The sequence below is a fragment of the Eretmochelys imbricata genome, chromosome 25 (genome assembly GCF_965152235.1).
Source record: "Eretmochelys imbricata isolate rEreImb1 chromosome 25, rEreImb1.hap1, whole genome shotgun sequence".
NCBI lineage: Eukaryota > Metazoa > Chordata > Testudines > Cheloniidae > Eretmochelys > Eretmochelys imbricata.
Genome location: NC_135596.1, coordinates 5,241,044 through 5,256,994, shown reverse-complemented (window position 1 = coordinate 5,256,994; position 15,951 = coordinate 5,241,044). Strand labels below are relative to the sequence as shown.

Here is a 15,951-nt window from a genome sequence, read left to right as displayed (position 1 = left end):
CTGGGCTCTGGAACGAGCCGTGCTGTGCCCTGGAAGTCCTTCCTTCAGAACTGGCCAGCTGCTGGGGACCAGATGTTCCCTCTCTAGTCCTTGCCCCCTTGCATCCTGTCTAATCCCTGCTCTGGATCAGCCCAGCTTGGCTGCAAACTGGGCAGCCCGAGAGACCGGTGCCTCACTTGCCCTTCAGTAAGAAGAGCGTCCCCGAGCATGCCCTCCAGCCCTTTGCCCCTTGGCGCTGGCAGCACCCAGCTGCCAGTCCCGTTGGCATCAAACTGCAGCTGGGAATAGTAGCAAGGCCCTTCTGACTGACCTGGGTGGGCTGCGCTGGTGATCTCGTTGGTTCAGCCCAGTAAGTGCGTGCAAAGACATGGCTGTTGACTGGCACCTGTCACACAGGGCTCTGTGCGCTTCCTGTGTCGGAAACTCCCCTCTTGTGTGAGATCTCGTCAGCTGGGGAAGGTGCCTGAGCTCATAGCTTGGTGGCAGAGCCAGGAATAAACCCTGGCATCCACTCCCCTTGTGCTGCCTCCCAGTAGATGTGACCAGCATTTCTGTGTGCAACTGGGCTAACCAGGCTGACCTGTCCTGCCATCCCACGGTTGCCACCGGGTGGTCAGATGCCAGGCTTGCCCTTTCCGCTCACTCCTGGAGGGTGCCAGATGGGCTGTGGGTTGGGGCATTCGTGGTGAGTTAGTGCAGAGCTTGGGATCAGGTGCAGCCAGATGGCCCAGTCTGAGTGGGGTTTGGTGTCTGCGTACAGTCCCTGGCGTGTCGCACACTGAACGCATCTCCTCACCTCCTTCTTTCCCCGCAGTCCCCGGACCAGGAGAGGGGCCGCTGGAGGCAGAGAGACGAGAGGAGGAGGACCAGATCTGATAGCCCTCCCTCCTCGCTGAACGACGACGATGGCCAGGACCCCTACGAGAAGGCTTATCTCCTCCTCCTGGGTCAGCTCAACGTGGTCACCGAGGACCTGGCCAGGACCCGTGAGGAGCTGCGCAGGGTCAAGGCTCAGCTGGCTCATGAGAGGAAGCCATTTGAGATCTTCAAGCGCCAGGTGAGACTCCCACCCATGATGTCCCTTGCTGCAGCAATTTTGGGGGTGGGGGGTGGGGTCTGCTGCCTGAATGGCCAGGTTCAGTCTCCTCCTTCTCCCCAGCAGAACATTGCAGAGATCCTGGGGTTGAGCAAGAGCCCGGAGAAGATGTCCAAGGAAGACTCAATGATTGAGGAAGACTTGAAATATGCATATGATGCCGTCCGGGTTTCCAATAAGTGAGTCTGTTTACAGACCTGCTTCCCCTACTCAGTGGTCTTGGCCACGTCTGGGTTTTCCATAACACTGCAGTGGAAGGCTTAAAAACCAACCCTGGGGGCATGCCCTCCAGTGGCGGATGGCCCTTGGGGAGCAGCAGGCTGTCTGAGGTTGCAGGGAAACCCTTGTGGTGGAGAGACGAGATGGGTTTGGGTGGCCAGAACCAGGTCAGAGCGCAGATGGTGGAGGTGCAAGATTCAGATCACTCTGTGGAGACATCAAGAAATTCCAGAGTCAAGTCTTCTGGGTTCTATTCCAATCTCTGCCCTTGACTTGAGGAAGCCGCGTCAACCCCGCCTCGGTTTCCCTAGCTGTAAAATGGGGGAAAACTTGCCTGTCTCACCCACAGAGGGGCATAGAGATTTGTGAGGCCTCACCAACCTCCTGCCTGGTGAGCCAGTCGCTGGCACCTCCGAGTTATTGCCCTTCCTTGCAGGCTACTCGAGGGCCAGCTGCAGGAGCAGCAGCTGCAGCATGAGCAGGAGCTGGAAGGTCTCCGCCTGGACATCTGCTCCCTGAAGCAGCAGAGCCTGATCCAGGACCTGCACCTGCATCAGGAGGAAGATGGGCTCCAGCACCAGATAGTCCAGCTGAAGAGAGAGAACCTGGTAAAGGGGGAGGGGGTTGGGGGGAGCATTGCATGGCTGAGCATGCACTTAAATGCTCGCTGAGCGGCCAGGCTGGGGCTTGTGCTGCCAGAGAAGGCTGATTGCTGCTCAGCGTGCTGGGTAAACGCCCTGGTGGAGCACACCCCCTGCCTCCCCATGCTGGCTCTTCGAGGGCACATTGCATGCTCGGACTCGGGCTCCATGGAGGGAGGAGCCCATTAGATGGCGGTAGCTGGGGCAGCATTCTGGCCGGCTGCTTTCCATCTGCTGCAAGGCCTGCCCGAAGAGGTCTTGCTGCTGGCTGGGAGGGTGTATTGGAAAGTGAGGCCACCCCACCCCGAGCACCCAGTGATACCGGCGGTGCAGTCTATCCTTTCCCCTTGTGCCCTCCAGGATCTGGCTGGGCAGCTGGAGAGGCAAGAGAAGAGCATGCTCAAGCTTCGAAAGCAGCTGAAAATCTCCATGAAGCAAATCCAGGATCTCACAGGCAGGTGCCCCCTGTGACTGGACCAGCTGGGGGGTGAATGTCCTCTGTGGCCGGCCTACAAGGGGGGTTCTGGTCCCGACGGCCTCCCCCAGCCTGGATGCAGCAGCTTCAAGCAGAAACGCTTCAGCACCGCAGGAGCAGGGAGGGCTGGTGGGATGGGCCTGAGCTCTGCCCCAGGCCTGGTAATGGCCCTGCCAAGCCCTGGGGCCCTGGTCCCCCAGTCCCTTCTCAATTAACCTGCCTCAATGAGGCCCACTCTGCCAGCGAAGGCAGCAGAGCAGATGTGACTATCTGCACACCATGAGCTCCGCCCATGCCAGCGTTTCTGCTTTTCCTTCGACGCCCCAGGGCAGGTAAGGGGGCGTCACTACCTGTCTGCATGAGAGCCGCTTCGCAGCCAGGAAGCGGAAATGAGCCTCTCGCTAACAGATGACCTACCAAAGTGGCTTTTCTTAGCCGCTGTTCTGGGCTCGCCTTGTGTCTCGTGTTGTCTCCTAATGGTAAAGCTCCCACACGGCCCTTCTGTAAATCTCCATGCTTTAGGAAGGGCTGTGCTCCCCAAAAGCCCCCCGCTGAGCACAGCAGACCCCCAGCATAGCTGCCAACCCGAGAGCAGGGCTAGCAACACCTAGTGAATTGCAGAGTCCGACTGCTGTGATGCAGTGTTCCCTTTGCTATTGGGGGGGTTCAGAGCAGCAAGCACCCCCTCTTAGGTCTACCCCCAGAGCAGGGAGCAGTTTGATGGAGAGGGAGCAGGGGAAGGGAGGTGCCAGCTGGGTTTGTTGGCAGCTGATTAAAGCTGGTGGGTGCCATGGGATACTGGACATTCGCAGATTAACCCTTCACTTGCTCACCTCTTAATTCACCAACAGCAGCTGTCCAGGGCTGCCTGGCAGCATCCATCTGGTTTGCTCTCAACCCAGTGGGACCATTTCCGTCCCTCCGGCTGGCCCAAGCAACCTCTAGTTCTGAATATCCCTCTGCCTGGGGCCCAGCTTTCCTGGCAGGAGTTCCCCAAGCAGGGTACAGGCAGAGGTGGGACCCCCAGTCCCTGCCCCCCTTGGGAGTCAGGTTACATGGCCCCAGATCCAAGCAGATGCTCTGACTCTAATGTTCTTGCTCCTTTCCCTGCGCAGCAAGCGGAGAGACCAAGTGGCTGGAGCAGAAGGTGAAGGTGGAAGAGATGGACAGGCCCCTTGATGCCCCGCGTCCAGCTGGGGCATTCGAGGGCATGCTGGGGTGCAAAGCAGAGGATGAAGGGCGCCTCATCAGGACCATCATCACAGGTGGGGGACAAGCCCCATGGGTTGGGCTAAGGGTCTGTCTACACAGCAGTGCAAGTCCTGGCTCAAGCCAAACCCCCTTGTGTCCGCACAGATTAGGTTCACCATGGGCTCGAAGCTCAGGGCCCAGGACCCTGCAGATCTGGAGGGGTCAGGATTCTCCTATCCCTAGTGACTTGCCTGTAACAGACTCACTCCCTCGGGGCCTGTCGGATGCTGAGCAGCATATGCCGAGACATCAATCACGTCACACGCAGCCGTGTGGTGCCAGTCTCTCCCCTGGAACACGGCGTGCAGAATGGCTCATGGGAAGGCGCTCACGGAGCAGCAGGCTGGGACTGATGTGAGGAAAGAGGAAGTGTGGATTGCTTGGGGGGATGACAACCGGGGAGGGAGGTGCCCGAAGAGAATCCTCACTAGGAGAGCTAGAAAATGGCTCTGGAGCTGGGAAAACGGTGAGGTGCAAAATGGGGGGCAAACGTCCCCTTTCTGAGCCCCTCCGGGGGAAGGATCCCTGGGCAGGTGCTTTAGGGCATTGGGCTTCCCAGGCTGCTCCTGAGCTTCCACATTGCGCGTGGCTGTCTAACCACAGACATCTCACGAGGAGCAGCTGGGAATGGGATGTTCCCGATGGCCAGAAACTTCACTAAGTTTCTCTGCTACTGCGCCCTCCATGGCAGCTCCCCTTTCCAACCAAACGCTCCTTTACCTGTTCGCCCCGGCCTCTCGGGATGCTTGTTGCCCCCGGAAAAGCAGCCAGTTCTGGGGCAGAGCACATCAGTGCTCCACAGGGAGTGAAGAACACGGTATCCCTTTGAAACCTGCAGGGTAACGCAGTTACACTGGCAGAACACCGGGGGGTCCGGCTGGGACCGCGGGGGCGAATGTGCCGGTTCAGATCAAGCCGTGGGCTGTAGAATGGCAGTGTGTGAGCAGCGCTTGGCTTGCTGTCCTGTCGGGAAGGCAGATGAGGCTGAGTTTCCCCCTTTAATGAGGACAGGGACCCTACATGGGAGCAGGCAGAGAAGGGGTGACTGAGTCGAATGGACAGCTCTGACTTTGAAAAGGGATGGGGGTTTTCTGCCTGCTAATTGGGTTCAGTTTATTTGGGGTGGATGGGGAAGTCTCCAGCCCTGCCCCGGTTAGTGCTGGGCCAGGCCAGGGGTGGCTCTGTGCTTATGAGCAATGACTGAGCTCTTATGAGAAGGTAACAGGTTTGTTTTTTTTCTTTTTTTTTAGAGAAAGGAAACGCAGTGGATCTAATTTACCTAGATTTCAGTAAGGCTTTTGATATGGAGCCACATGGGGAATTAGCTAAATTGGAAAAGATGGGGATCAATATGAACATTGAAAGGTGGATAAGGAACTGGTTAAAGGGGAGACTACAACGGGTCATGCTGAAAGGTGAACTGTCAGGCTGGAGGGAGGTTACCAGTGGAGTTCCTCAGGGATCAGTTTTGGGACCAATCTTATTTAATCTTTTTATTACTGACCTTGGCACAAAAAGTGGGAATGTGCTAATAAAGTTTGCGGATGACACAGCTGGAAGGTATTGCCATACAGAGAGGGACCGGGATATCCTACAGGAAGATCTGGATGACCTTGTAAACTGGACTAATAGTAATAGGATGAAATTTAATAGTGCAAGGGCACAGGAGGACTATGAGCCACCAATGTGATATGGCCGTGAAAAAAGCTAATGCGGTCTTGGGCTGCATCAGGCGAGGTATTTCCAGTAGAGATAAGGAGGTTTTAGTACCGTTATACAAGGCACTGGTGAGACCTCACCTGGAATACTGTGTGCAGTGCTGGTCTCCCATATTTGAGAAGGATGATTCCAAACCGGAACAGGTACAGAGAAGGGCTACTAGGATGATCCAAGGAATGGAAAACCTGTCTTATGAAAGACTCAGAGCTTGGCTTGTTTAGCCTAACCAAAAGAAGGCTGAGGGGAGAGACAATTGCTCTCTAAATATATTAGAGGTATAAATACCAGGAGGGAGAGGAATTCTTTATTCTCAGTACCAATGTGGACACAAGAACAAATGGATATAACCTGGCCATCAGGAAGTTTAGACTTGAAATTAGACAAAGGTTTCTAACCATCAGAGGAGTGAAGTCCTGGAACAGCCTTCCAAGGGGCACAGTGGAGGCAAAAGACTATCTGGCTTCAAGACTAAGCTTGATAAATTTATGGAGGGGATGGTATTATGGGATAACCTAATTTTGGTAATTAATTGATCTTTGACTATTAGTGGTAGATATGCCCAATGGCCTGTGATCATAGAATCATAGAATATCAGGGTTGGAAGGGACCTCAGGAGGTCATCTAGTTCAACCCCCTGCTCAAAGCAGGACCAATCCCTGACTAAATCATCCCAGCCAGGGCTTTGTCAAGCCTGACCTTAAAAACTTCTAGGGAAGGAGATTCCACCACCTCCCTAGGTAACGCATTCCAGTGTTTCACCGCCCTCCTAGTGAAAACGTTTTTCCTAATATCCAACCTAAATCTCCCACACTGCAACTTGAGACCATTACTCCTTGTTCTGTCATCTGCTACCACTGAAACTGATAGTTGAAAGCAGCTATCAAATCCCCCCCTCATTCTTCTCTTCTGAAGACTAAACATCCCCAGTTCCCTCAGCCTCTCCTCATAAGTCATGTGTTCCAGACCCCTAATCATTTTTGTTGCCCTCTGCTGGACTCTTTCCAATTTTTCCACATCCTTCTTGTAGCGTGGGGCCCAAAACTGGACACAGTACTCCAGATGAGGCCTCACCAATGTCGAATAGAGGGGAACGATCACGTCCCTCGATCTGCTGGCAATGCCCCTACATATACATCCCAAGATGCCATTGGCCTTCTTGGCAACAAGGGCACACTGTTGACTCATATCCAGCTTCTCATCCACTGTAACCCCTAGGTCCTTTTCTGCAGAACTGCTGCCCAGCCATTCGGTCCCTAGTCTGTAGCAGTGCACGGGGTTCTTCCATCCTAAGTGCAGGACTCTGCACTTGTCCTTGTTGAACCTCATCAGATTTCTTTTGGCCCAATCCTCCAATTTGTCTAGGTCCCTCTGTATCCTGTCCCTACCCTCCAGCGTATCTACCACTCCTCCCAGTTTAGTGTCATCTGCAAACTTGCTGAGGGTGCAATCCATACCATCCTCCAGATCATTTATGAAGATATTGAACAAAACCGGCCCCAGGACCGACTCCTGGGGCACTCCACTTGATACCAGCTGCCAATTAGACATGGAGCCATTGATCACTACCCATTGAGCCCAACAATCTAGCCAGCTTTCTATCGTCCATTCATCCAGCCCATACTTCTTTAACTTGCTGGCAAGAATACTGTGGGAGACGGTGTCAAAAGCTTTGCTAAAGTTAAGGAACAACATGTCCACCACTTTTTTCCCTCATCCACAGAGCCAGTTATCTTGTCATAGAAGGCAATTAGATTAGTCAGGCATGACTTTCCCTTGGTGAATCCATGCTGACTGTTCCTGATCACTTTCCTCTAAGTGCTCCAGAATTGATTCCTTGAGGAAGAGCAGAGGAGGCTGTGCCTGGAGAGGTGCTAGCGACAGGGTGGGGTGATGGTCCTGCTGCAGCTTGGGCCAGCCCCCCGAGGAGCATGGCCCGAGCTCAAGCTGCTTGGCTGTAATGAAAAGGGTGATTGAGGCTTGGGGTCCGGGCTCTGTCCGGAAGGTGATGGGCCCAGTTTGGGGTCAGAGGACGTATTGCTGAAGTTAGTAGGAGCGTTGCTCCCTCGGGGGAGGGGAGGGGGCTTGAAATTGGGGCACTGAATGCAGGGCCTGCCTTGTCCCACCTGTTCTTAGAATCCTAGACTGTCAGGGTTGGAGGGCCCTCAGGAGGTATCTCGTCCAGTCCCCTGCTCCAAGCAGGACTGGGCACGTAGTAGCATGCTATGACCCCTCTCCCTGTAGGCGTTGCCTCCGGTGGTGAGGACAGCAGCTCTGGTGGGGCAGGACCCAGCCTGTGGCTTGTGGCTCGGACCTCAGTCTCCTGGCTGCCGAGAGAACTGTACGGACTCCCCCGTCCCCTTCTCGCCCTGCAGATTTCAAGCCGCAGCACAGCCCCGGCGCCCTCCCCGGGCTGCCGGCCTACGTCCTGTTGATGTGCTTCCGGCACGCGGACTCCATCCCCGACGAGCACAGGGTCCGCTCGCTCTTCACTGCCGCCGTCAGCGGCATCAAGCGGGTGGTGAAGGTACGGCAGCGGGTCAGCATGGCTGCTCTGGGCCACTGCCTGGCTCTGAGGGGCAGGGAGCCTCGTCCTGCACCTACTTAAGCGCATGGGGTGGACTTGGGGAGAGCGTTGTTTGGGCGGTGGAGATGGGGAGGAGCAGGTCGGCTCCCTGGGGTCAGCCAGCGGGAGCCGGAGGCTGCTGGCTTTCTGCATCTGGCCAGAGGAGGCCTCAGTCACTGAGGGTGCCCTGCTGCTCCACTCCACTCCCTGGGTGTGGGGCTGCCAGCAGGGAGGGCTGGGCTGCTGCCTGCTCCCCCTCTGGCCCCCATGTGGAGGGAGAGGCCAGGAGGTCTCTGGGGGGCAGGGGTTGGAGGAGATGCAGGGAGGGAGGTCTCGCTGCCCCAGCGGGGCATGAGGAGGTGGGAAGAGACCCCTAGCTCCCAGTGAGAGCCCTGTTGGAGGGTCCGGCCCCGATGGCTGGGAGGGAAGAGCGGAAGCCGGCTCTCGCTGCAGTGTCGGTCCCCTGTGAGCCGGCCTGGCTCTGGGCCTGGGCCTGAAAGGAGAAGGGAGCAAACACTAATGCTGCCGTGATATTAATCCCTGTCTCTCGGGGGCTCATCTGCAGGCTGACAGCCCCCCAGCCGGGAGCGCTGGGCCCTGCAGAAAGCACAGGCTCTCGCTGGCCAGGCCATGCATCCTGCTGCCTCGCCCCTCCACCTGTGACTGTATTTGTCTCCAGCAGTAACTTTAGAGCTGGTCTGGGGCAGTGACTGCTCCTCCCCAGCACTGGCTGCAACAGGGCTCTTACTGCCTCTCAGCAGACACTGCTCTCTTCTCCTCTCCCCTGCCCCTCCTCAGTCTGCTTCCCTGGTCGGCAGCTACCCTGGGGCCCCACAGCACCGTGAGATGGAGGTCGCTGCTGCTGGCCCAGCTCTAGCCCCAAAGCCCCAGGCTGCTGTGCTAACTCAGTTGGGGGCAGGAGAACTACCCACAGGCCACAGGTTTGGTGGGAGAAGAATGGGCCCAGAGGAGCCAGTGACCGCTGTGAATGGAACCCAGGAGTCCGAGCCTTCCCTCGTGCCTGACTGAGCAGCGAGGGCTCTGAATCGAAGCTGAACCAACCGGTTCAGCCCAGCTGGAGCCTGGCTAGAATCGTGACTTCGTCAGAGCTTCCTGTCACTCGGGAAGCTACTTCCCAGCCGCTGCCCAGGCCCAGCGGTGCCAGATCTCCGGTTTGTCCTAGCCTGTCTGGACTCCTGTATCTTCTCTTCTCCTGTTTGCCCATCGCCGTGTTCAGTCACGCACCGCAGTCCCTGCGTAGCACCATGCAGCCTGATCAACTTGAGCTCTGAGCAGAACAGAGAAGCAAAAGCCGGGCACTGGGCCAGGACACCTGGGTTCTATCTCCGCTGTGCAAAAGCCGCCTGGTGACCTCGGGCAGGTCACTGCCCCTCTGGGCCTTAGTTTCCCCATCTGTAAAATGGCCTGAGTCAGGAAGTGCTTTCCAGCACCAATGCAGTTTCTCTGAGCTCGTGAGCGTGAATCCCAAGAGTGCTTGGCCCGGCTGCCTCTCTCCGCAGCATCTCTGTCTGTGCTGGGTTAAGGAGGCCCCACCCTTGCTCTCCCTTTCCAGGAGGGAGCGGGGTCTCTGACCGGGGGCTCTGCCTCGGTCCCAGCTGAGCAGGCTGCTGGGGGCCAGCAAGGAGGAGAGGCCGGGGCCTGGCTGAGTTGAAGGGACCCTTTGCTTGTACAGCAGAGGAGCCATTAAGTACAGACCCAAGAATGGCTGTGGGCTCCCTCTGCTCAGCTGCCCCTTGGCTCCATTGCTGTGGTCTGGCTAGAAGGGATCAAGGCATCTGCTCCCCCTGCCTCTTGTGGCCGCACTGAGCACGCGCTTGGGGGCTCGTGGGGCTCAGATACCCGGGTGTAGGCCTGGCACTACCAGAGCCCTGCACAGCTGAACCAGCGCTGCTGGAGGCCTCCAGCCGTGTGCTCTGGGCGTGGGACCGTAGCCACCGGCTGCGAACAACGAATCGGGGTGTCTCTGGAGCAGGCCCAGTGGTGACTGGGAGGAGCCCAGATGCTGGTTGGGCTGTCTGGGAGCAAGTGTCAATCCAGGCCTCCCGCGGCAGCCAGGGGCACAAAAGGAGGGGCTCGGCTGGGCTGAACACAGCCATTTGCATCTGCTGAGTAGCCTCCGGCCCTAGCACTGACTGGGGGTGGGGAGCAGACCCCCAACCAGCGGCTGGCTTTGCTGGCGTGCCCGGCACAAAGTCTCCTCGTGCTCCCTGGAGTTTGCAGAGTCTCCACAAGCTCCTGGGCCGTTCACCCTGGCCTGATGCGTCGCTTTGTCTCCCGCTCGCAGAAGCACAGCGAGGACTTCGACATGGTGGCACTCTGGCTCGCCAATACCTGCTGCCTCGTCAGCTGCCTGAGACAGTACGGCAGGGACCAGGTGAGGGCACAGGGCCTGCCCCAGCACTGCATCTCTGGCCCGGGCTCGCCTCGGCAACCCCAGTGGCCCTGAACCCCCGGCTGGGGGGGGCTGCAGAACAGATCGTGGCCGGGAAGCAGCGGGCACAGGGATGGCACCCCATGGGGAGGGCGGTTTGCCTTTAGTAGGCTCCCCCCAGCTTATTCGGAGACCAAGGTGGTGCTGAGTCAGTCCTTGGCGCTGGCCTGGGCCAAAAGGCCTGTCTTGGCCCACTGTTTGCTCAGTGGTTGTTTGCTTCAGTTTCTCTCCCTTGGGGTCAGTCGCTCCAGCCCTCAGCCTCTGGCTGCCTCAGACCGGATCTGGCTGGGCCATGGTCTTGCTGTTCTGATGGGATGCCTCTGACTTACACCATCCTGCGTGTACTGTCTCTTTGCCTGCCATGCTGTGTGGCAAATTGCACTTGTACTTATTGAATTTCATCTTGCTGATTTCACACCAGCTCTCCACAGAGCTGCCTGTAGGCAGGAAAAGTCAAACAGGGGAACAACCGGTGAGGCAGAGGTACCTGGGTCTAGTTCTGGGTGCCACGCTTCAGGGAAGATGTGGCTAAATGAGAGAGAGAGTGTCCAGAGGAGAGCAACAAGTATGAGAAAAGAGCCAAAAACTGGGCATATTTAGTCTTGAAGGATTTGGGGGATGGGAACCTGATGATTAGCCTTCAAATATGTTAAGGGCTGTTACAAAGAGGACAGTGATCAATTCTCTGTCCTCCCTTCAGTGGACAAGGAGTAATGGGCTCAATTTGCAGCAAGGGAGATCTAGGTTAGATACTAGGAAAATCTTTCTAACTCTCAGGGTAGCGACGCTCTGGAACGGGCTCCCCAGGGCGGGTGTGGGATCCCTGTCACTGGAGGTTTTTAACAGGCTGGACAAACGCCTGTCAGCAATGGCCTGGGTTTGCTTGGTCCTGCCTCAGCACAGGGGGCTGGAGTCTGACCTCTCGAGGTCCCCTCCAGCCTGACATGCCTACGATTATATGATGAACCGCAACCCAGACCCTCTGGCCTCAAACTGGGCAGCGGCTGATGGTGTGTCAGGGGTGTCTCTTCTTACCAGCAAATCTTGCCCCAGAAGGCTGAGGAGAACCCAGCCAGATCCCTTCCATGGAAGCCCCTGAGCCCAGCATCCTCCGGGGATGCTCTGAGCACTAGACTGAATAGGATGCGTGGGCAGCCTTGGGGCCAGTCCCACCTGTACCATGGGGATACCAGGTACTGCTGGGTTCTTTACTCCGCCTGCCTCGGGGAGGGGGGCAGGGGAGCTCATGGCGGTGGGGACGGAGTTGATCTTTAGTCACTGACCTGTCAGGCGCTCCAAGATCTGTGGGTGAGAAGGACTCTGGAGGGGAGACGCGAACAGTTATCGCTCGTCAGGGTACTGTGGATTCTGGGGTGGGTCCCTAGGCATGGCTATCCCACAGCTCTCTCGAACCCAGGGAGGGGCTCTGCCATGCTCCAGCACCTCTCGGTCCTAGAGCCTGGCCATTTGCTCTCTGCAGAGCTACCGGCTGGGCAACACCCCCAAGCAGAACCAGCACTGCCTGAGGAATTTGGACCTTGCCAGCCACTGCCAGAGCCTGGGTGACCTGGCCATCCAGCTCCACCAGCAGCTGATCCGCGTGGCACAGAAAAAACTGAAGCCCATGATCGGTAGGTACCGGCTGGGGCCATGCTGCGTGGCTGGGCCTCCCGGGAGCGCTTTAGGGATGGGCGTGAGCTGCACTCGAGGGGTGAGGGCAGTGGAGAGCTGGCTCCTGGCTCGGCGCTTGAGGCAGGGATGCCATGGCTAGGCCTGGGAAGACCTGGAGTCTTGAGAGCAAGTGGCCCCTGTCCCCCTCAATACAGGGACCTCATTACCTGCCAAGTGACCCTCTGGGTATTGAGGGTGGCTGGGGAAGTGACTGGCCACTTAGCTCCCTGCGGGGGGGATCCATGGCATGGGCTGGACAGGGCGGGGGGGGGTCCCTGTTCTGCCACCCCCGTGAGCTGCCTGGCCGAGCGACTGCAGCCTGGGAGTGTGGCACGCAGGGCTAGTCTGGGTCCGTGCCGAATGGCAGCGAGGGAGGGAGCAGGCTGCCCTGGCAGGAGGAGCAGGTGACTCACCAGGTGGCAGGAGCCTGCCTGGAGGTGCAGCCCCATAAGCACAGTGCCTGCCCGCAGCAGCGGGTGAGCAGTGGTCTCTGAGTGGTGGCTGTGGGGTGGGTCACAGGGCATGTGCAGGGTGCTGCCCAGAGATGCCCAGGACGTACCTAGCCCCGGGGGGCACTGAGAGCCGAGCCAGCCGCAGCAGGACAGGGCCCTTTGCTCCCTGTGGGAAGGGGACTGGGATTTCAGCCCCCGCTGGCCAGGCTGAGCTCAGCCTCTCTCCCCTCCATCCCGCTAGTCGCCGCCATGCTGGAGAGCGAGACCATCCAGGGCTTGTCGTCGGCCAGGCCCCCCGGTTACCGCAAGCAGCCGGCGGCTCCCGCCTACACGCTGGACTCGCTCCTCCAGCAGCTCAGCTCCTTCCACGAGGCACTGGGGAGGCACCAGCTGGAGCCCGTGGTCGTGGGCCAGGCCTTCCGGCAGCTCTTCTTCATGGTCAGTGGCGTGGCCCTCAACTACCTGCTCCTGCGGAGGGATGCCTGTTCCTGGAGTCAAGGCGTCCAGCTCAGGTCAGTCCGTCCCCTCCCACCTCCAACAGGGCTCGGATGCTCCCCAGCCCGGCCGGCCTTAGCCTGGGGAAGGGAGACCCCAGGCTGGGCCAAGAACCCCACCTGCCGCCTCCTGGACTCTCTCCACCCGGGCTACAGCCGCTGTTGGGGGCTTCGTGCCTCCTAACCTGGGCTCGGCAGGCGCGGCCCTGGCACGTCCTCCAGAGCATGGGACTGGGAGCCGGACCCTCCCGAGCTCTGGCTGGGTTCCTCACGGGCATAGGGCTAATCCCACCCGGCCAGGGTGTTGGTTTAGCCAGGTAGCGTCTATAGAGGGGGAGGAAAAACTAGACTTGCTAGGCTCGTATGGTGCCATCAGGCCCAGCTACCGTCCAGCTCTGCCCCCATGGCTGGCGGGGCACCTCCGTCTGACTGCATGTACCCTCCTGACACCACAGCAGCAGCAGTAATCCCCCCCCCTCCCACCCGCAGGGGAATTGAGTCCCAGGGAGGCTTGCTCTGCTAGAGACCTCAGGCAGGACTTGAACCCAGGTCACCAGAGTCCCTGGCTAGTGTCCTACCTACTGGGCCATCTTTCCTCCCGCCTAGCTGGCTGGGAGTGGGGCTGCTCAGCTCTTCGTGGCCCTACGCTGCTATTGGCAGTTCTGCTGGGTCGAGCCAAGCTGTGCCTGGCGTAGGAGCATCCCGGCTGGCCGTGGGCCCATGAGCGTCGGGGGGGCTGCGTCCCGGCTGACCAGCCGAGTGGAAGGGAAGACCATGCTTAAACTGGGGCCACCCGCTCCGCTGCATGGGTAACAGGGAGCCTTGTCCTGGGCAGGATGGGGCTTGAACCTTGGACATGTGACTCTGAAAGCATCAGCCCCTGGGCTGAGCGAAGGAAGACACGAGCTGTCGCAGCGTCGATCCCCTGGTCCCGGCCCTAGAGGCGGGACTGAGCTGTTCTGGATGCGTGGGCTACGTTTGTATTCGTAGTGCTCCTGAGCTCTGTGGCCGCAAAGAGCCACCCCGCTATGCGTGGACTGACGCCCAGGCTTCCCCATGCCAGCCTCTCTGCAGCTGGGGAGGCCTCCCCCAGGCAGCTGCTCCTAAGGGGCTGGAGCTCGGTGTGGCTCTGTTCCAGGTACAACGTGAGCCAGCTGGAGGAGTGGCTGCGGGCCAAGGGCCTCCAGCAGAGCGGCGCCGTGGAGGTCCTGCAGCCCCTCATCCAGGCCGCCCAGCTGCTGCAGGTGAAGAAGACAGAGGAAGATGCCGATGCCATCTGCGACCTGTGCACGGCGCTGTCCACTCCACAGGTAACCGGCTGCTCCAGGAGCTGGGTGGAGGGGAGGGCTAATAGGACACGGGCCTGGGCTCTGCCACCCTGGAAGGGATCAAAGCTCCCTAAAGGAGGGAGTGGTGATCGGGGGGGGGCATTTGGGTAACTCAGGCTTGAGGGGATCCCCCATTCCACGAAGGCAAAGCGCTCGGGCTGCAAAGCAACTGACTCTGGGAGCTGGCACCAGGATGTGGCCCCTGATTCAGCCCTGAGGGCTCCCGCCTAGGGCCCCTCGCTCTGTAACTGCCCCGAGTTCTGCCAGCCAGGACCATGCTTGGGGGTCCCTTCTCTGCTCCCCTAGGACTCTGCGTCCTGCAGGCCCTGGCATGGGGACCAGATGGGCCCTGTGGTCTTTGCTTGGGACTTGCTACCTTGGTGGGCTTGGAAGGGGCCTGGAGCAGAGAGCAAAGGGCCCCAGTCCCAGCTGGGTTGGCTTGAGGCCCCTGGGCATGGCTGGAAGGGCCCCTGGGCAGACTGAATTCCCAGCCTGGCTCTAGTTCTTGCTCCACACAAGGCGCAGCGTCCAGTCCTGTCACCTCTGCGCTCCCTCCTTGCAGATCATGAGGATCCTGCGGGCCTACACCCCCGCAGCTGGGCTCGAGGAGCGTGTCCGCCCCAGCTTCCTAAGCAGCGTAGAGGTGAGTGAGCCCTTCTCCTCCCCCCCCCCCCCGCCCGCCTCCGACTCGGTTGCCTGGGTGGGCCTCTGTCCTCCTTTCGGCTGCAGGGCAGGGGAGGCTTTATCCTTTGTGGCATCCCCAAGCTGCTGGCAGACAGCCGGGCGGAGCTGCTTTAGCCTGGGGCTGAGAACAGAGGATAGCAGGGTTGGAAGGGACCTTAGGAGGTCACCTAGTCCAGCCCCCTGCTCCAAGCAGGACCATGGCTGGGTGCTTGAGCCAGCCCTGGCTGTCAGGAGGGGTGGGGGGCTGGACTGAGGTGGGGGGGGTGTGCACACACACGCGCAAGACTTGCTGGAGACTGGATTGATTGTCTCCCTGCACAGAGCCGACTGGCGGACCGAACTCCAGCCGGCCCCTGCCAGCTGCTGGTAGACACAGCTCACCTATTCCCCGTGCACCTGCCCTTCTCCTACTCTCCCGTGCAGCTGGATGAGATCCGCATCCCTGACAGCATTAACCTGACGTTCCTGACCCGGGTCTGAGTGATGCCACGGCGATGCTCCTGGGGCAGACGCGGTCACACCACCGTGCATGCAGCAGCCCGGGCTGTGGGGTACTGGCTGCCGTGTCCTAGGGTGGTAGAAATGCCCTTTTCCTTGGACTGGAGCCAGCGGCTCAGGCTGAAATCTTGGGGTGCGGGCATGAGGCTGCTGCTGCTCCAAAGGGCTCCAGAAACAGCCCCTTTTAAAATTCAAAACTCCTGCAGGAATTTCCTCTGAAACGTCGGCATGCCCGGCGCATCCCTCCCCCCTCCGAGCCAGAGGGCTTCTAGCAACACCCTCGTGCACAGCATTTCCCGAGGGCCTAAAGGGGCCTCCCTCACACGCCAAGGTCTGCACACCAGAGCCGAGCGGGGCAACGCGGGCGCCCGTGCTGTGGGCTGCGCGATCACTGACTTGGACCCAACT

At 59.2% G+C, this 15,951-nt stretch overlaps 1 protein-coding gene across 1 annotated transcript in view; it reads left to right on the top strand.

Annotated features, from left to right (window-relative positions):
- Window positions 1-15,525, top strand: part of LOC144257486 (unconventional myosin-Vb-like) — a 66,573-nt gene extending 51,048 nt beyond the window's left edge. The window contains 12 exon segments of the mRNA XM_077805459.1: window positions 806-1,057; window positions 1,142-1,275; window positions 1,752-1,923; window positions 2,317-2,414; window positions 3,551-3,696; window positions 7,774-7,925; window positions 10,270-10,359; window positions 11,897-12,047; window positions 12,781-13,051; window positions 14,172-14,343; window positions 14,924-15,004; window positions 15,367-15,525. Of these exon segments, the coding sequence (XP_077661585.1) occupies window positions 806-1,057; window positions 1,142-1,275; window positions 1,752-1,923; window positions 2,317-2,414; window positions 3,551-3,696; window positions 7,774-7,925; window positions 10,270-10,359; window positions 11,897-12,047; window positions 12,781-13,051; window positions 14,172-14,343; window positions 14,924-15,004; window positions 15,367-15,525 (1,878 nt within the window).
- The last annotated feature ends 426 nt before the right edge of the window (window positions 15,526-15,951 follow it).